The 20,685-nt window shown below is 43.9% G+C and overlaps 1 protein-coding gene across 14 annotated transcripts in view; it reads right to left on the bottom strand.

The window, feature by feature from the left end:
• FAM217A (family with sequence similarity 217 member A) overlaps nucleotides 1-20,685 on the bottom strand; it is a 166,451-nt gene that overhangs the window by 130,847 nt on the left and 14,919 nt on the right. For 8 of the 14 annotated variants that reach the window (XM_033934797.1, XM_033934811.1, XM_033934798.1 and 5 more), the window contains one exon: nucleotides 17,109-17,134. The exons of the other annotated variants lie outside the window; for them this stretch is intronic. In XM_033934797.1, the coding sequence (XP_033790688.1) occupies nucleotides 17,109-17,134 (26 nt within the window). The remainder of the gene's footprint in view (nucleotides 1-17,108; nucleotides 17,135-20,685) is intronic. 14 annotated transcript variants of the gene reach the window in all.

The following is a 20,685-nucleotide window of genomic DNA, read 5'->3' as shown; positions in this document are numbered from 1 at the left end:
AGTATGCTTTGAGAAACTAAAGGAATGCCAGGCTTCTCGTTCCTGCATTTGCAAAACTTAACAAAAGATACCCCACTTCTGGTACCAAATTTTTGCTATTGGTTTTTTTAGGTATTTGTTTGTCAGTTAAATATGACACCAAACGTTATGCAAAGAACAAGCTTTTATTCCCTGTACAGTCTGACAAACTGCTTATGCACATATATACATATGTTAAACAAATTATATAAGTAATGTGTACAGTCCTTTGTACTGTTATGCTATCACTCGTGTTCTCCACAAACAGTACTTCATAACATATTCATTTATAATTTTTACTTATTCATTGGTCTTCAGAAGTGCCAGTATTAGCCAATTGGTTTGAGTGGCCAAATACTATGTGGCACTAGCCTCCTCATCAGTGTTTTATATAAAGTGCTTTAGTGCATTAGTGCTTCTATACTTCAGTGCTTGAGTAAATAAATAAATAATCTTTCAACTCAGAAAATGCAGAAAAAAAGATAAGTTGAAAGATTATTTATTTACTCAAGCACTGAAGTATTGAAGCACTAATGCACTAAAGCACTTTATATAAAACATAACGGTCTGATGAGGAGGCTAGTGCCGCATAGTATTTGGCCACTCAAACCAACTGGCTAATACTGGCACTTCTGAAGTAAAAATTATAAATGAATATGTTATGAAATACTGTTTGTGGAAAACAAATTATAGCGGTTTCTGCCTTGCTTTTCTTCTTCTTTTTTCTACAGGTTCGGCTGTCGCAGTGCAGGGGCAGGAGAGACAGCGAGGGCAGGAAGCCAGAAGCAGGCAGAAAGACCCGGGGTCGCGGCGAGAGGTAGCTCCGCCCCCCCGCCGCGTCACAGGTCGCATTAGCGCCCGGGCTCCCCTTTAAGTAGAAGGGAGCCAACGGCGCCCAGCCGTACGGCGCGCGGCAAAGGCGCTCGCCTTAGCGAGAGCGCCTTTGCGAAGGAAGCCTTGTGAAGGAGCCCAGGCAGCCCAGCAGCAAATCTAATCCAACTTCTAACTTCTAACCTCAATAACTTCTAACTAAAAAAAAAAAATTAAAAATAAATAAATACTTTTCTCCTCTTCTCACTCTTTCTCTCTCTACTTTTTCAGCTAACTGAACACCAGGCACCACTCCCAAATCACCGAGGTTACAGGAATGGAGGCTACAGGAACCCAGGGGAGCTACCCAGTTTTCTGCATCGAGTGTCATATGTATGACTACCTCCCCTCCGGGAGGCAGGCATACATATGCAATCGATGTCAGGAACTGGATAGCCTGAAGAAGGAGGTCGGGAGACTGCAGGTTCGAGTACAAGAACTGGAGGGACTGTGCACCATGGAAGAACAGTGTTGGACAACCGAGGACACCGCCAGAGAGAGCCACATCGCGGAACAAGTTAGGGAGCTCGAGAAATTCATTGAGGAGGCCTGCAGAATGGTGGAGGAACAGGACCACCAACACATCAGGAGAGAACCGACAGTTGGATGACAGGAACCACCAGACACCATGGAACTAGGACCTTGCGGAGGACCTGGGCAGGCAGAGGAGGAGGAGATCCATCAGAGCCAGGAGAAAGGACTAGCGGACTGCGCAGATGACACAGACCTGAGACCAGGGGCGGAGACACAGCAGAGCCCAGAGGACAGACAAATGGACTGCACATATGACACAGATCTGAGACCAGAGAGACAGTTGAAGAAGGGGAGATCGGCTATCGTGGTTGGGGACTCAATCCTGAGAGGAGTAGACAGTCATATAGCCGGAGGGAGAGAGGACAGACTGGTAACATGTCTCCCGGGGGCAAGAACAAAGGACATCATCAACAATATCGAGAGGATCCTGGAGGGAGCCGAGACGGAGGAGACAGCAGTAGTGATCCACATCGGAACCAACGACATCAGCAGGAGAAACTTCAACAGGACTACACTAACTGACCAGTTCAGGACCCTGGGGAGGAAACTGAGACTAAGAACAAGGAAGATAGCCTTCTCAGAGATCCTGCCAGTACCGAGAGCAGACACAAAGAGACAGAGCGAACTACAATCAATTAACGTTTGGCTGAGGAGATGGTGCGAGGAGAAGGGTTTCCACTTTGTTAGGAACTGGACTACTTTCTTGGGGAAGAACAAGCTCTACAGAAGAGATGGACTGCACCTTAGCACAGCTGGGACGAGGATGCTGGCACGCAACGTCCAGAACGTCATAGACTTGGCTTTAAACTGAGGAGAAGGGGAAAGCCGATAGTCAACCTGACCTCGACACATCGGACATCAGTACCTGACAAGGATACTGAACTGGGACATTGTAAAGGAGGACTCGGGGCTGAGTGTGTATGTTTTGAAAAAGGACCTAAGGACGCATTGCAGGGATCGAGGGCACAAATGGACCTGGTAAGCGGCACCAACACAGAACAACAGGAGCCAGAGGGGCAAAGACATTGTGAAAAAGAGCCCAGGACTGAGTGGGAATTAGGAGAGGAGGTGCAGGGGAAACAGGCAGAGGACGTCACACACACACAGCAGAAGGAGGACGAAGCTCAGGGGCTGGCAAACCATGAGGAAAATTGCAGGAGTACCAAAGCACGAGGGAAGCAAAAAGAGAGGACAAAAAACTGGGTCTTAAACTGCCTATACACAAATGCTAGGAGCCTGAGGGCCAAAATGGGAGAACTGGAAATCACTGCCAGCAATAAGGACCTAGACATAATTGGAGTCACAGAAACGTGGTGGACTGAGGACAATCAATGGGATGTGGCCATACCAGGGTACAAACTATACAGGAGAGACAGGACACATAAAAAGGGTGGACGAATAGCGCTGTACATAAAAGACTCCATACCATCAGCCAGGATGGAAACAACAGTACGGGCGGATGGCTTGGAATCACTATGGCTTAAGCTACAGGGAGGAGCAGGGGCAGACATTAAATTGGGTCTGTACTACCGCCCACCTGGACAACCGGAAGAAATCGACCAGGAGCTGGAGGCTGAACTGAGGCAGGTATGCAGAAGCGGAAATGTGGTGGTGATGGGGGACTTCAACTATCCTGGGATAGACTGGAGTATTGGGCACTCAAACTGCGCAAGAGAGACCAAATTCATAGAGGTCACGAGGGACTGTTTCATGGAGCAACTGGTCACGGAACCAACACGGGGCGATGCCACTCTTGACCTAATCTTCAACGGACTAGGGGGGCCAGCAAAGGAGGTGGCAGTATTACCCCCGCTAGGTAACAGCGATCACAACACGATCCAGTGCAGGCTTGAAATTGGATCATCAAAGGGGAAAAGAACCACAACGACGGCACTCAACTTCAAAAAAGGAAATTATGATGCCATGAGGAAAATAGTGGGAAAGAAACTCAAAGGCAACATAGGGAAGACGGAATCCGTAGAAAAAGCCTGGACCTTACTCAAGGAGACTGTGCACGAAGCGCAAAACCTATGCATCCCCAAGTTCAGAAAAGGGTGCAAAAAAAATAGAACAAAAAACCCAGTGTGGATAACAAATGCAGTGAAGAAGGCGATAAGCGACAAGAAAGCATTGTTCAGAAAATGGAAAAAAAGACCAAACAGAGGAGAACCAAAAAGTGCACAAAGAACACCAGAAGGAGTGTCACCGAGTGGTTAGAAAAGCAAAAAGAGAATACGAAGAGAGACTGGCAGATGAAGCAACAAACTTCAAGTCGTTCTTCAGATACGTCAAGGGGAAGCAACCGACGAGAGAAGAAGTGGGACCTTTGGACGATGGAGACAGAAAGGGAGTAGTAAAAGAAGAGAAAGAGATAGCTGACAGGTTAAATGAGTTCTTCATGTCAGTCTTCACGATGGAGAATATAACCAACATTCCGGAACCCGAGGAGATCATAATAGGAGACCAAGACGATAAGCTGGTCGATTTAGAGGTAAGCCAAGAGGATATACTCAAGCAGATTGACAGACTAAAGAGCGACAAATCGCCGGATCCGGACGGCATTCACCCAAGGGTACTCAAGGAACTAAAAGACGAAATAGGGGCGCCACTTCGACAGATATGCAACCTATCCTTAAAAACCGGAGAGATCCTGGAGGATTGGAAAATAGCAAATGTCACGCCCATCTTCAAGAAGGGCACAAGGGGAGACCCGGGAAACTACAGGCCGGTGAGCCTGACCTCAGTCCCGGGAAAGATGATGGAGGCACTGATTAAAGACAGCATCTGTGAGCACATCGAAAAAAATGGGCAGCTAAAACCGAGTCAACATGGCTTCTGCAAGGGTAGGTCATGCCTCACAAACTTATTGTACTTCTTTGAGGGGGTGAACAGCCAGGTGGATAAAGGGGAATCTATAGACATCATTTACCTTGACTTCCAAAAAGCCTTCGACAAGGTGCCATACGAGAGACTGCTTAAAAAGATATGGAACCACGGGGTACAAGGGGAGGTCCACCGATGGATCAAAAACTGGCTGGCAAACAGGAAGCAGAGGGTTGGCGTAAAGGGCCACTACTCAGACTGGAAAGGGGTCATGAGCGGAGTTCCGCAGGGGTTGGTGCTGGGACCGCTCCTGTTCAATATCTACATAAACGACCTAGAGGCGGGAACCAAGTGTGAAGTCATTAAATTTGCAGATGACACCAAACTATACAGCAGGGCTCAAACCAGGGAAGACTGCGAAGATCTCCAAAAGGATCTAACGCAGCTGGAAAAGTGGGCCGAAAAATGGCAGATGAGCTTCAACGTGGGGAAATGCAAGGTCATGCACGTGGGGAAAAAGAACCCGATGTTCACATACAAAATGGGGGGAACACCACTAGGGGTCAGTAACCTGGAGAGAGACCTGGGAGTGATGGTAGACGCAACACTGAAGGCATCGGCGCAATGCGCCACGGCCTCAAGGAAAGCAAACAGAATGTTGGGTATCATTAAGAAGGGTATTACGACCAGGACGAAGGAAGTCATCATGCCGCTGTATCGTGTAATGGTACGGCTGCATCTGGAGTACTGTGTCCAGTACTGGTCACCGTACCTCAAGAAAGACATAGCGGTACTTGAGGGAGTACAAAGAAGAGCAACTAAACTGATAAAGGGAATGGAAAATCTCCCATATACCGACAGATTGAAGCAGTTGGGACTTTTCTCCCTGGAGAAGCGAAGACTTAGAGGAGACATGATAGAAACCTTCAAGATCCTGAAGGGCATAGAAAAAGTAGACAGGGACTGATTTTTCAAATTAAGGGGCACCACAAGTACAAGGGGGCACTCAGAGAAATTGAAAGGGGACAGGTTTAGAACAAACGCTAGGAAGTTCTTTTTCACTCAGAGGGTGGTGGATACATGGAACGCGCTTCCAGAGGCTGTTGTAGACAAGAAAACATTAAATGGTTTCAAAGAAGGTTTGGATAGATTCCTAGAAGAAAAAGGGATTGAGGGGTATAGATAGGTATAGACCATTGCTCAGGCAATGGGCCTGATGGGCCGCCGCGGGAGCGGACCGCTGGGCAGGATGGACCTATGGTCTGCCTCAGCGGAGGCAACTTCTTATGTTCTTATATACATCACTGCTGGACTAGAAAATCCCAGTTGCAGTCAAGAACAGAGAACTCAGCGGGCAAAAATTCACAGAAAGGTTCTCCGAGTCTGAATGCTACCTGCACCTTTTAAAGATGATCAAAGCATAATTAACTCAATTAATAAGGCTGACATTTTGTGGACAAAACATGCACTGTGTTTGGACACACTCAGGAAATGGCCAGATGGAGTGATAAATATGTGTTTTATGATCCAGTCCAGTTGGAAGATTTTATTAAAGAGAAACCCTTGTTGAAAGTTTAATTTCTAATACTGACTTTATTTTTGGAGGATGATGTATAATATATATAAATGCCATTTGCCTGTCCCTAGATAGTAGACAGATAGATTTGATCTTTTATTTTTTAAAATACTGGCGACCAGTGATAATGTCGACTAGGACACGGTTGATTAATTGCCTTATATGTTTTGTTGTTCTTTATATGGAATTTGTATTTTTGTAGTCATTCATGAATATTTGTTATTAAGGCATTGTAACGAATAATCAAATAAATAAAGAATAAAAAAAAAAAGGAAATGGCCAGATTCCAGAGATAACCAAAGACCCTTCAAGCAGTGGAAAAATGGATGGCAGATCACAAATTGAAGCAGAACACTGACAAAACAAAATTTCTACTGCTTGAAAAGGATAAGAATCCCTTGCCCTGCAACAATGATAAAACAACTACAGACAATCCAAGACACTGCACTCAGATTAATCTACTCACTGAGAAAATTTGACCACGTCACCGTGGCCTACCTGGACTCACACTGGTTGCCAATGTAAGCACGAATTCAATTCAAACTATACTGTCTATTATTCAAAGCAATAAATGGCACAGCCCCCAATTACCTAAACAACCGCCTGTACCAAAATGCCACCACTAGGCAAAGAAGAACTAAGACCCCTTTTACCTACCCCCCACTCAAAGGCGCGCAAGAAGATATTTGACAGTCTGCTGGCGACGCATGCAGCGAAACTGGACCACACTATCTCCAACCTGCTGATAACAACAAACGACTACAAATATTTTCGCAAAGAAATCAAAACCCACCTATTCAAAAAATTTATACAGATGGCTTAACCCCAACCGGACCCCCCTCAACGTAACTCCCCCCTCCTCTCCCCTTCACCAGTTCCCTTCTCTTTAGCCTCAAGCATGTCAACTGCTTCCCTAACGGTATATATACTGGATCTGCACTATTTCCTATTTGTACAGCATCTTGTAGCTCTTGAAATATACAGCTCCATTATTCTTGTAACTTCTCCTGGAAATGACCAGAACTCTCTCTGTAATTATCCTGGAAATGTCCAGTTGTCTCTTTTGTAATCCGCCCAGAACTGCAAGGTTGAGGCGGAATAGAAATCAGTAATGTAATGTAATGTAATGTAAAGACTGTGTCAATTCCTGTCCCCAGGCCCTAATGTATCAAGTAATTGAGTTATACACATGGAATAAATATTGTATATGTGTTTTCAATTATACTCAAAACTTTGCTTTTCAGAATAGCTTGTATATGCAGTAATAAAGTTCAAAATTTATAACCAGTACTTTTAATCACTAAAACAGAAATTGTTACTGTTCACCTGACTAACTGTAATTGTATTTCCTGTTGTTTTATAATGTTGCAATATGATATTAAACAGGCTCTTACTGCTTTTCTACAGCCCCTCTAATTGATCTAAATTGTCCATTTAGCTAACAAGATTAAAAACTCTGTATTAATGACATATTTGTGCACAAAACTTTTGTTTTCAAAACCCCAGACTACATATAAAAATGTTTCCTTGCTTTTTATAATACAAGGAGGTACACTTCTCCCTCCATATTCATGGTTTCAGCAATCGCGGTTTCGATTATTCACATTTTTTAGCTTGCTGGCTCCTTCCCCAAATTACGTCAGCTTGCATAGAGAAATCGCCGATTCCAAACGTTGACAGAGAAAAATCGATGATTCCCAGCACTTTCTTCACCATGTTTTGCCTCTCCTTCAGGAACAGGCCAGGTCTTCCACCATGTTAGTTGCTGTTTCACCATATTCCTGATGGTTTTTAATATAAAACAGCGAATAACATATGAAAGAGTTATATGCAGTTTTTCTGTATTTGCGGTTCTATTAATCTCACAGCAAATATGGAGGGAGAAGTGTAGTCTAACACTGAAGGAAGTAAGCAAGTATTAGGATCCATGTGTTGGTGATGACATCATGTGGTAAAATGTGTCTACTTAAAGCGGTAGCATCGTTGAGTGGAGGGCTTCTTTGGAAGCTGCTATAATATCCTCAACCTTGGTAGAGAGACTGAAATCCTCTACATGTGTGTTGAGAAGTACCAGGCTGCAAGATATAGAGAGTGTAGATTTGGATGAAGAAGAGAACCTTGGTTCTAGGTTAACAGAGATGGAAACAAGGCCATGGAGCAGTGAATGGCCTTGTCCCTGTAACCACGGCAACCACTTTTTTTCTCCCACTGTTTCGGCAGGTTACCCACAGCTAGTTGCGGGTAACAGCCACCGTGTCATTTTCTATTGATAGTCTCATTAGATACTGGAGGCAGCGGGCCCGATCTGTATTGAGAAGGCGCATAGACTGGGGTATAAACGTAAGCCTTCAGGGAGACCCCGAGTTGTTATTTACCAGATCCTGAATTATTGGCATAAAGTTGAGGTGCTTAGAGAGTTGCACCAGGCTCAAAAGCTACAGTATGATAAACAGATTTTATGTTTTCAAGACTACTGCAGCATGAGACACTCAGTGCTCCGGCCCAAGACACTGAATGCAACACTTGTGCAGATCAGTGATCGAGATGACCCAGTTACAACGAATACACTTCTTGAACCCATTGGAAGGCTTCGACAGTGAAGGAAAAATTTCAGCGGCTAAGTCAAATGACTCAATTTTAACGACCACTGCACAAACATTCAAAGTGCTCAGTGCCCAGAGGCTAAGACGGTGGCACAAGGCCCAATATGAGGTGGAAAAGGAAGTCAAAATAACTTGATGAAAATAATAAAATAACAGGGGCGCTGTGTATAAATTTCTGTTTGCTACCTCGGTCTCTAATGCTTTAATTGAAAATGGATATAAACTCTACTACCGTTGGTATTACACCCCAGTCAGGCTTAGTCAGATTTATCCTTTGGGATCTGCACTTTGTTGGCGTGGATGTGGGCTTCGAGGTGACTTTTGCCATGTGCGGTGGAGTTGTCCTGGTGTGAAAGGCTATTGGCAAGCGGTAGGCCAGTTCTTGGTTGCCATTAGGAGAAAATACTGTCTCTTATTGATGGCCTGCTGCCTATTAAATGCCCCAATTCCGGGTATTTCCAAAGTGGAGCATATTTTTGCTCTGTATTTGTTCACAGCAGCGCGCCTTAAAATTGCGGCCCATTGGAAACATAGAAGTGTCCCGGGTCTCTGCGGGGTACAGGCTCATTTGGACTCCCTACAGCTTATGTCTAAATTGATGGCAATTTGCTGTCATACTTTGCCCTTTTATCATAAGGTGTGAGATTCCTGCTTGACCTGGAAAGAGTCTACTTGAGTGCCACTGATTGTAGAGCCCTGTTGGGTATTCCCCCCCTTTCTTTTTTTTTGTGTGTGTGTTTTGTCCTAGATTAGTTAGGTCTGGGAGCCTGTGTTTGTTTGTTGCTTATTGCTGTGGGGGGAATGTATTGGGGAAGTTGGGTGAGGGTGATTCACAATGTATATTTATGTGAAGTTCTATGGTAATTAGCTGTATTGTTTGCTGTTTTGTGAAACAGGTTCCCTTGGCTTAACCCTCTAAGGGATCCCACATGGGCATTCCATTTGCTCTTAAATTCTTGCACGCTGTTTGCCTCGATCATCTGCACTGGGAGCTCGTTCCGAGAGTGGTTGATCCTTGGAACGAGCTCCCGGTGCAGGTGATCGAGGCAAACAGCGTGCAAGAATTTAAGAGCAAATGGGATGTCCATGTGGGATCCCTTAGAGGGTTAAGCCAAGGGAACCTGTCACCAGGAGTGGGATCCCTAGGATAGTAAACCTGGGGGTGGGTCAGTAGAGTGGGCAGACCTGATGGGCTATGGCCCTTATCTGCCGTCATCTTCTATGTTTCTATGTTTCTATGGAAAGGAACATAATGGAAAAAATGAATAGAGGAACTCCAGGCTCTACGAGAGGTAAAAGGAGGACCCAAAAAACCTATATGTATGTAGGTTGAAAAAATAATAAAGGACTTCCAAGAGGCAGGTGTATCTAAATATAGGCGATGGGGACGCCAAAAAGATTCAAGAACCAAGTAAGAAAGGACTACCGGATAATGCACCCATATGGACCTGCACACCAAATGAGCAGACAAAACCAGTTATGTCCCAGAGTAGATACAAATGAAAAGGGAAGGAATTTCGTAGGCAAACAAAAGGGTGAGTTTTCTCAACTCTGACATCAGAGAGAAGGTTTCTGGGTCAGCTACTTACATGCAGCGTGTGAATCGCTGTGTGCACCTTCCATGCAAAGAATGCTGCTGAAGACCGAAGGAGCGAGTATGGCTTGAAGAAGGTGGTAACTGTGTCGGCTTCGGGGACGGAGGGGCAGGCAGAGATCGCCAGAAGCAGCTTCAGCGGCAGGGGGGGGCAGGAACGCAAGATCCCCAGTGGCGGCAGCCACCTCTATAGACAGGCGGAAATTGGTGGCCAGACCGCATACCGCATCTTGAGAAACATTGGTGTAGATGCCCGAGATGATGCTGATGCATGTCTAGTACGGGAATGTATGTCACCTGCGTCCCCCAACACTTAGAATACTTTACACTAATACCAGTGTTATCAACATCTTCCAAACACACACTAATGATGTTCTAATATTTTTATATTAACGAATAAGGCTCTCAGGAACACCTCCTCCACCTTCGATAATAGTTTATATCCGGTGGGAATATTGGTGTATCGTTGTCCTCATTGGCCTATATTCTTTTATCATATTTTGCCAATAAGTTTGAGTAAGGTGGAGGACATACAACGGCTCTGGGGGATCCTTGATAAAGCAAATCTTTTGCGAAACATGTTGGATCATTTAATCCCAGTAGAATGACAGCATGATGAATTTAAGTTGAGTATGAAATTCATCATAAGAATTAATAATTTCATAAAAACTTCTAAAAAAGCACAATAATGCTAAAAAATTATAAATACAAAATATGATAAAAAGAATGTCAATGAGGACAACAATACACCAATATTCCCACCGGATTTAAACTATTATCGAAGGTGGAGGAGATGTGCCTGAGGCCTTATTCGTTAATATAAAAATATTAGAACATCATTCGTGTGTATTTGGAAGGTGTTGGGGGACCTAGGTGACATACATTCCAGGTTGAACCCCCAACTACAAATCTATAAGGATAAATAGTAAGCCATCTTTAGTGGAAGTATCTAGTATGGGAGACATGTTTGTGCTTCTTAGCTTGTTTACGAGGCTCCCCCGAATCCAGCAGCACTGAAGACAAAGATGTGGAATGAGTTTTCGATGGAACCAGTTCTGGTGCCAGTACTGGAGTGAACAAGGTTGAGTGTCAGGGTCAGAGTCTCCAGCCATGTTTGATGTTCCTGATGTCCGAAAAGTTTTTCAAACTGTAACTTTCTGATTTTAAGCGACCTCTTCTACATATGAGAGCAGACTGTGAATGAAATATCTTGATGGTCAGAACCTAGACACTGTACAAACCAGTTATGCGGGTCAGTGCTCGAGATGGTCCTATTGTATCGAGTGCATCATTTGAAGCCATTAGGAGCCTTGGACATCAATGGAAAACTTACTGATGTGAAGTCAAGGGCTCAATGGCCCAGGGAGGTCAAATAGATGTTTAGTTGAAAAAAAGTTAACACTCCTGGTGAGGAAATGGGCTGAAAAGTGCCAGAAGTCCCAAAAACTCAGAAGTTGATAAATTAAAATTTTTAATAGTAACAGGTAAGAACAGAAATAATATGACAAAAACTGAAGAAAAAATAAAAAGAAGGCACAAAAAAGGTAAATGTTTGATGCACTTTGAGAGAACTTGAAAATACAGCTTCTCAGCTTGGTGGAAAACTAAGAACTGCAGGTCCCACAAGCTGGCATCAGGTGGGAAGGCATAGGCGCACACATGCGGTGTGGGAAGTCTTTAAAATTTAAAATGATAGTACACTTTTCACTGTCCATACCGAGTTCCGTGGATGATGTCACCCATATGTGAGAACATATGCTAATTGTCCTCGGAGAAACATTGAAACTCTGCACAGTGTGTAGCAGCACCTAAGAAAGCTCATGGAATTTGAGGAATTAGGAAAGGAATGGGAAACGAAAATGAGATTATTATAATGCCTTTGCATTGCTCTATGGTGTGACCGCACCTCGAACACTGTACGCAATTTTGGTTGCCACATCTCAGTAAAAAGATATAGCTGAATTATAAAAGGTATAGAAAAGAGCAACAAAATGATAAAGGGAATGGGACAACTTCCTATGAGGAAAGGATAAAGCAGCAAGGGCTTTTCAGCTTGGAGAAGACAGCTGAGGGGAGATATGACAGAGGCCTATAAAATTCTGAGTGGAATCACTTGTTTACTCTTTCCAAAAATAAAAGGACTAGGGAGCATGCAATGAAGTACTAAGTAGTACATTTAGAACAATTCAACATGTAATTAAACTCTGGAATTCATTGCCAGAGAATATGTAAAAGCAGATAGCTTAGTGGGATTTAAAAAAGATTTAGACAATTTTGTAAAGAAAAGTCCATAAGCCATTAATAAGATAGATTTGTGAAAATCCTGTACCTTTTTCTAGGATAAATAACAAAATCTGTTTTACTTTTTTGGTATATTGCAAGGTACTTGTGGATCTGTATTAATCACTGTTGGAAACTGAGCTTGATGGACCTTCGATCTGTCCCGGGATGGCAAGGCTTATGCTCTTATATAATTATTTATTAACTAAGCCAACTTAAATTTTACTGTGCATTCATTTTACTTGTTTGTAAAAATTAAAATATGACAGGATGTGGCTAGTTGTATTGTATTAGTATATTAATGTTCTGTGAGATTGATTGTATAACCTGTTCATATCTTGCCTTGTTACCATGTGTGTACTTATTGTACTTTTTGACAAAACCAATAAAAATTTGTTTGAAAAATAAATTTAAAAAACAAAAAAAAAGTTTCTCCAGGCAGAATTCTGCCCAACTGCGCAACGCAGAATTTGTGCAGAATTGCACAGTCAAGCAGAATTCCCCCTTTACCGCGTAGAATCTTGGATAGTGTCAGCTATCGGACGTGGCTCAGCGAGGGTAGGAGGTGCGCCAGGGGCAGTGGTGCTCCTGCATCCTCCTTTCCGCCTTCACTCCTTCCCTGCTCTTTCCCTACCTGTACCTCTTTAAATCTTCACCAGTGCGAGCAGTTTTTCCAGCCTGCTGCTCGTGCCAGCATTGGCTTTCCCTCTGACTTCACTTTCAGGTCCCACAACCAGGAAGCGATTTCGGAGGGGAGCCAGGCCGCCGCAAGCAGCAGGCTGGAAAAGTCTCTCTGTGGTAGGAGGGAGGCTTCCTGGTTAGTGGCAGGCAGCATGTGAGAATCCAATACCATGACCCAATGAAGTAGTGCAGGGGAAGGGAGGAGTGAAAACAAGGAAAGTTGTTGGCATGGGGAGGGAAGTGGAGGGGTGAGAGGAAAGAAAGATGCTGTCACAGTGGAGGGGGAGTGAGAGGAAGGAAAGATGCTGGCATGGGGGAAGAAAGAAACATGCTGGCACAGAGGGAGAGTGGAGGGAGCCTGGTGAGGGGAGAGGGTGAAATGTTGCACATGATAATGGAGGGAAGAAAGGGAGAGATGATGCAAAGAGGGAGAATAGAGAGGTTTGACCCAGGTCACAAGGCAGGGGAAGAGAAAAATATGGTGGACAGTAGGAAAGAATCAGAAATGTTGGATATGAAAGAGGATAGGAAAGAATGCTGCATGGGGGAGGGATGCGAGGGGGAGAGAGAGAGGTGTTGGAGATGGGGGAGGGAGAGAGATACACAGGAGGTGGAGAGAGAGGGAGATGTTGGCTCCAGGAGCAAAATAGAGTGATGGAGAGATGCCTGGTAATGGGTGTGAGGGAAGAGAGTGGTGAAAACTCTGGACCATGGAAGAGAATGCAGAAGGGGAGAGAGAAGGAGACATCAGGCTACGAGGGTGGGGAAGAAAGAAAGAGGGAGCAGATACTGGGCTATAAGAGTGGAGGAAGGAAGATGCTGATAATGGTAGAACCCCGAAGGGTAGGAAACAGATGAGAGGATAGTTATAAAGGAGGGTAGAAATATGGTAATATGGGATACACTGAAGATGAAATGAAATGGAGGACTAAGGAACGAATGGGAGAGAAGATGGAAATTTAATAGGTAGTTGAAAAGTGAAAGAGAGGAGAAGGGTAAGAGAGGCAAAAAAGAGCTAAAAGGAACGATCAATATATCGGAGGCAGGTATAATGAGGGAACAGACAGGAGAGAGTAGAAAAGAAAAATGGATAGCAGCCTCTTGAAGGAGAATTAGCAGATGACAGGAAAGCAGAAAAAGAATCTGGAATTAACATAATGGAAAAATAAAATCCAGATAACAAAGGCAGAAGAAAAACATTTTATGTTAAATGGTTTAAATGAAATATGAATAATAATTAGTAAAAATATTGTATAAATTTAGATAAACAAACTTATAGAATTTGCTAATTTTGTGTGCAGAATTTTGAAATTTTTTGCACAGAATTCCATCAGGGGTAAAAAGTTAAATTTAATGTCATGGACTGCTCTATTGGGTACATTTTCAGCTTTTCTGTCTTAGATATGATGCGCACACACATGCATTGTGTTAAGTACAGTTTGATAAATAGTAAGTTATGAGAAAAATAATACAACTTTCAGCTTGCATCACATTAATACATGGAAATTCATAGAACTATTAATGTAATATGCTAACTGCAGAACAAGTTCTTAATTGTTACTTAGGGCTCTTTTTACTAAGCTGTGCTAGCAGTTTTGGCTACAATGCCACGCATGCTAGACGCTAATGCCTCCATTGAGCTCGTGTTAGTTTTTCCACAAAGCGCGGGGGGTAGCGCGCACTAATCTGCAGTGCGTGCTAAAAACGCTACCGCAACTTAGTAAAAGGAGCCCTTAGTAAGAAATTTGATTACAGTCTATACAAAACATGGTCAAAATTTTATCCGTTAACTTCCTACAGATTACAGAGATATAGATGTTTTAAGTGCTATTTTTCAAACAAATTTTTCTGAAAAACGTATTTTATTTTTTACTTCATTGAGAAAAGTCAGATATTTTAAAGATGTAATTAGACCACACCAGAGGCTGAAGTTTTGCCGTTGTTAACCTTGTGGTGTAAATAAGTTACATATCTACTTTTGGTAGAGATGATCATAATCAAGTGTATGAAAACAGTTTTCTAACTCAATGGGAAAATGTTGAAACTTGGCATAACTTGTTGCTTTGCTGGAAATATAAAAAATCTCTATGGGTCTTCTTACTATTTGTGTTAATGCACAAATTTGTGCTCACTAGCGGTTAATGCACAAGTGTGCCAACTATGTCATACTAGTTAGCACACAAATTTGTGTGTTAACCCATGTTAACACAAAGGACAGGGAGTAGGTGGAGAATGGGCAAGGAACTTCATTTTTCAGTTGACATGTAGCACTTACTTCACATTAACTGTAACTTGTACTGTTAGCATGGAACTACTTAGCACCTCCTAAATAGGCAACGATGGTGCCTTTGCATAACTAACAAAAAGTGTATGCATGCTAATAAACAGTAGATTGCTGAAGACATGTTGGGCATGCCCCCAACAAATAGCACACAGCTTTTGAAATTAGAGCAGTTTAAACATTTGCTGTTAAGGTGTGCTAAGTAGTGCTGCCCGATTCAGGAAAAAAAATTTTGATTCAGCTTATTGAATCAATTTTTCGATTCGATTTGATTTTCCTGCCCAATTGGGTGGTTTTTTCCAAACATCCTGATGGGTTTATTTTATAGCCTCTTCATCCCCTTTGCCTCTCCTACCCACACTGGTCCTGTGGTGTAAACAAAATAAACAAATAAAAAATACTTTTCCTCTCTCTATTACATCCTAGCTCACGTTTGCAGTCCAACACCAGCTCTGGAAGGATACACATTTCAAATCTGGCATATTGTAATCACAAAACAGAAAATAAAATTATTTTTCCTACCTTTTGTTGTCTGGTCATTTTTCAAATCTTGTTGGTCTGGTTGTCTTTTGATCAGGCTCTCCTTCTTTCTCTGTGCTAACCATCCATCTTCCATCACTCTCCTCCCCTTCTGTTTCCCTTTCCTCCCCTGAAGGTCTGGCATTTCCCCTTTTGTTCATCTCCATCCCCCCGCAACTGCAGCAATGGACCCCACCATCCACAGATCAACCATCTCTCCTTTTCTCAATTACCCTTTCATCCAGCATCTCTCTTCTGTGTCTCTGTCCCTATTCTCCTCTCCAGTAATGTCCCCCTTGTGTCCCTGTTCCTATGCTCCCTCCTTGCCTACCATCTTATCTCTCCCCATATCCAGCTTATTATTTCTCTCTTCCTTACCTCCTGTATTCCCTTCCCCAGGTACAGGCTTTCTCCTACTATCTCTCCTGCCATCCTACACCCTGCCCACCTACTTTGGAGCAGTATCTGTCCCTCTTGTACCCTTCCCCTTGTGGTCTTGCATGTCTCTCTCCATTAGTCCAGCACCTCTCCTCTGCTTTCATCCCCCTCTTTTTGGTTTGGTCTCTCTTTTCCCTTCACTTCACCCCAGGTCTGGCATCTCCCCTCTCTTACTCCTTTTTTTTCCTCTTCCTCCCTCTGCACAGGCCTGTTTCTCTGCCGTGAAAGCCTGCTCCCCCCCTGCCACGAGGGCACTCTTCCTCCTGCTCCCCAAGCAAGCCTGCATGTTCCCCCAGCTTCTCCCCTCTTACTTTAAGCAGCTAATACAGCAGCCTGCAGGATCACTGGTGCTATAGTGATCCCTGCAACTGCCCATCGTCCTCAGCGGCACGTTCTCTCTGCCGCGATCCTGCCCCTGACGTCAGAGCAGCGGCAAGACCGTAGCAGAGAGAACGTGCCGCTGAGGACGACGGGCAGCTGCAGGGATCGCTATAGCACCAGTGATCCTGCAGGCTGCCATATTAGCTGCTTAAGGTAAGAGCGGGGAAGCTGGGGGAACATACAGGCCTTTCTGACCGATTCTCCCCCCTCAAGCTGGAGTGGCAGCGGACGGCCAGCAAGAGGCAGCGCTGCCGTTCCTGCTTTAGGAAGGCACAGGGAAGGGTCCGTCATGGAATCAGGAGGCCGATTTTTTTTTTTTTTTAATTGAATCGATTCGAATTGATTCACCTGATTCAAATCGTGAATCGGGCAGCACTAGTGCTATGTGCAAAAAACCTAGCACACTTTAAAATAGGTAAGATGGCACAATTATGATAGTTTTCTACTATCATTATTATGGAAAGGAAAAACACTATTTCAATATTCAAGTGTAAATCTGTTCACTCTTACCTTGCTGCACCTTCTTGATGCCATAGCTGTAAAAGAACAATAGCCCATTTATGGAGTTGTACAAGTTTCTGGTTTTTTTCTTGCAATACAGGAGGGCAAGCTACATGGTCACCGTGGTAACCATGGAGGCCTCAGGAAATAATCCTGTAGAGAGGACCTGCACTCCAGGGGATGCAATAGCCTCTCGCACCAAGGATGTGTTTCCAAGGGCTTCTGCCCAAGAAGGAAAGGTTAGGATGGCTGCTGTAGCTGGAGATTCGATCATTAGGTGTGTAGATCAGTGTTTCTCAAATTCTTCAAGCCAAGTACCACCTAAGCCTAACAAATACCAACTGAGTACCCCCCAAGCTCCGCCCCAGATCTGTCCAAACTCCACCCCAGACCCCACCCCCATAATAATATTACTAATTGTAATGCAATTTCTTCCATCCATTTTTCATATACACACAATATAATCTTATTAATACATAATGGTAACCACAAAATAAAAAAAAACCACAAAGTACATTGTGCGCACAGAAAATGTTAATCATTATTTACATTTTTTTTCAAAGAGGTCAAGGCAGATGACTTTAAAATATGCAATCAGTAACAACTATGGAAAAATAGACAAATATACAGCAAAATATAGCAGATATAAATTCTCAAAACTGACACATTTTGATCACTAAATTGAAAATAAAATCATTTTTCCTACCTTTGTTGTCTGGTGATTTCATGAGTCTCTGGTTGTACTTCCTTCTGTGCATCCAATATTTCTTTCTTTCTGCCTCCTGCATGCTTCCTCTCCTCCAGACCTAATTCCATTCCCCAACCAACATCTCTCTCTGTCCCTCCATGAGTCCAACATTTCTTCCTCTCTCCTCCACCCCTATTGGAAACAAGTCTCCCATTCTCTCTCTCTCATCTGCTTTGAGAGATTCAGGCATCTCTCCACCCCCTCTATTGCCATATCCAACATTTGTCCCTCTCTCATCCCCTGGAGCATGTGCAGCATTTTTCACCACTGCCAAACAGCCCCATGCCCATTTCTCCTTCTATCACCTCTCTCCAACACCATGCCAAATCTCTCCCTCCTTCACTATGTCCAACATTCCTCCCCTTGCATCCCCTTCAATCTGTCCCTCTGCACCACCATGTCCAACATTTCTCTCTCTCATCCTTCTATTCCCCATGTATCTCTACCTCACTCCTCTCTCTCTCAATGCCCAATTTTCCTTTTTTCCTTTCCCCATGTGCACCATCTCTCATTCACACGCATGCCCAACAATTCTCCCTTTCTATTCCCTCCCCCCTATGTCCCAAGCTAGTGTCCCCTTCTTCTCTCCATTCTGTGTCCCATGTTCATGCCCCTTTTCTTTCTCTGTTGAGTTTGTGCCCCCTTCCCATCACTGCCTTCCAGCCTTTGTCCCAAAATTAAGTTCCACCGCCCACACATCCCCTTCCTCCCTCCCCTGAAGCCGACCCGCACTGAAGCCTGCCTGCCCCCCGCTGACGCCGTCGCTGATGATTCCTCCCTGCATCCCGGCCTTTTGCACCCCCAAAGCTGACCCTTCCACCCGACATGCTCTATCCCAACACTCCTCCCGCCACCGATTCCTCCCTGTCTCCCCAACCACTGCAACCCCCACCGCTGAAGCCGACCCTGCCACCCGACACACTCCCCCTCCCCACCGCAGCAACTCTGGGAAGGGGCAGGCCACATGCATGCAGCAACTGCACGCAGCTTGCCCATAAACCTTCCCTCTGACGTCAAGTCTGACGTCAGAGAGAAGGTTCCAGGCCAGCCAGGCAGCGATTGGCTGGCCCGAAACCTTCTCTCCAACATCAGAATTGATGTTGGGGGAAGGCTTGTAGGCTGGTTGCGTGCAATCCCTGCATGCGCCTGGCACATCCCTGACCAGAATTGCGTCAGTGACGGGGGAGCATGTCGGGTGGCAGGGTTAGCTTTGGGGGTGAGGGAGAGGGCTGCAGCAGGTGGTGAGGAATAGAGGAATCGGCAATGGCGACTTTAGTGCAGGGGCAGGCAGGGAGAGTTCTCAGGTGGCGGCCAGCCCGCATACCCCAGGGGGTACGCATATCACGTGTTGAGAAACACTGCTGTAGATAACTAGGTGGCTCATGGACATGGGGATCATTCAGCCACTTGCCTGTTTGGTGCAAAGACAGTGGACCTCCATCACCTAGATAAGATTTTAGATAGTGCTAGAGAACAGCTTGCTGTCTTGGTGCACTTGGGTACTAAATGATGTAGAAAAATGTAGTAGGGAGGTTCTGGAAACCAAATTTAGGCTCTCACATATGAAGCTAAAATCTAGAACCTCAAGGATAGCATTTTCAGAAGTTTGATTCCGGAACTTGGCTGTGACTGCTGAGCTCTCCCCTCAAAGGCCCCTTTGACTATAAATACTCATTCTTATTGACCTTTTTTCGGTCTCTCATTTTTTCCCCTTATCTCCCCAATATGTTTCCCTTTTATGTACTCTTTTAACAAATATTGTATTTCCTCCCCACCTTCCCATTGTTATCAGTTGTCTTCTTGTCTAATGATGTAACCCTGTTCGTTTAGTAGAATATTAATTGTATAAGTGAGTCCATTTTAAACTCTATTTTATTTTATGTAAAACGCTTTGAAATTGGAAAAGCGTTTAATCAAACAATCTAATAAACTTGAAACTTGAAACTTTAGCTCAACTAAACACCGTTTTCTTCCTCAAAATCACAGCATTTGTTTAAATATGGCTAAGGGAAGATAAACGCATTTGGAAAATGCCTTTGCAGCATCAGGTTCAGTTAAGAGGTCAAAGCCTGACCCTCCTATACTATCCAAGGTACCTCTTCTGAAGGACTCCACTGAACTGTTTGAACAGCTGATTGCGGAAATGAAATGTATCAAAGAAATGCTGTAGGACAACTCAATTAAGTTACAAGATAACTCAGTTAAACTTACAACAGTCACTGAGGAAATGGCAAGCTTGACAAAGCAGGTACAGATTTCAAGTGCTCGTTTGGAAAGTTTAGAGCATAGAGTATCTGAAGTGGAAGGAAGCTTGATTCAAACACAGGAAGATCAAAAAATTATCATGCGTCTGACTAAGGACCTCGAGGATATGAACAACAGGGATAGAAGAAACAATGTCAGATTGATTGGTCTTCCAGAGGGAGCTGAAGATCCTGATACTATCAAATTTGTAGAGGATTTTATTCCTAAGGTACTCTCTTTAAACTTTAAGCAGCCATTGGAATTTGAGAGAGCACACAGAGTACCAACCCGGCGATATACTGGTCAGAGTGGCCCTAGGCCATTAATCTTTAAGCTACTGAGATTCCCGCAAGCACTGGAAATTTTAAAGGCTGCCAAAGAGAAAAGGAATTTAAAATGGCAGGAGGCACGTATTCTCTTCTTCCCGGACTTTGCAAAGGCCACTGCAAATACAAGGAAGAAATTTTTACATTCCGCCCACAACTAAAACAGATGGGAGCAGTATACGGATTACAATACCCAGCGGTGATGAGGGTTACACACTAACAATACCATTCATTATGAAGACCCTGAGAAATTACAAGAATATATTTC

This window comes from Geotrypetes seraphini, chromosome 2 (genome assembly GCF_902459505.1).
Source record: "Geotrypetes seraphini chromosome 2, aGeoSer1.1, whole genome shotgun sequence".
Lineage (NCBI taxonomy): Eukaryota > Metazoa > Chordata > Amphibia > Gymnophiona > Dermophiidae > Geotrypetes > Geotrypetes seraphini.
This window is presented reverse-complemented; position numbering and strand designations above follow the sequence as displayed.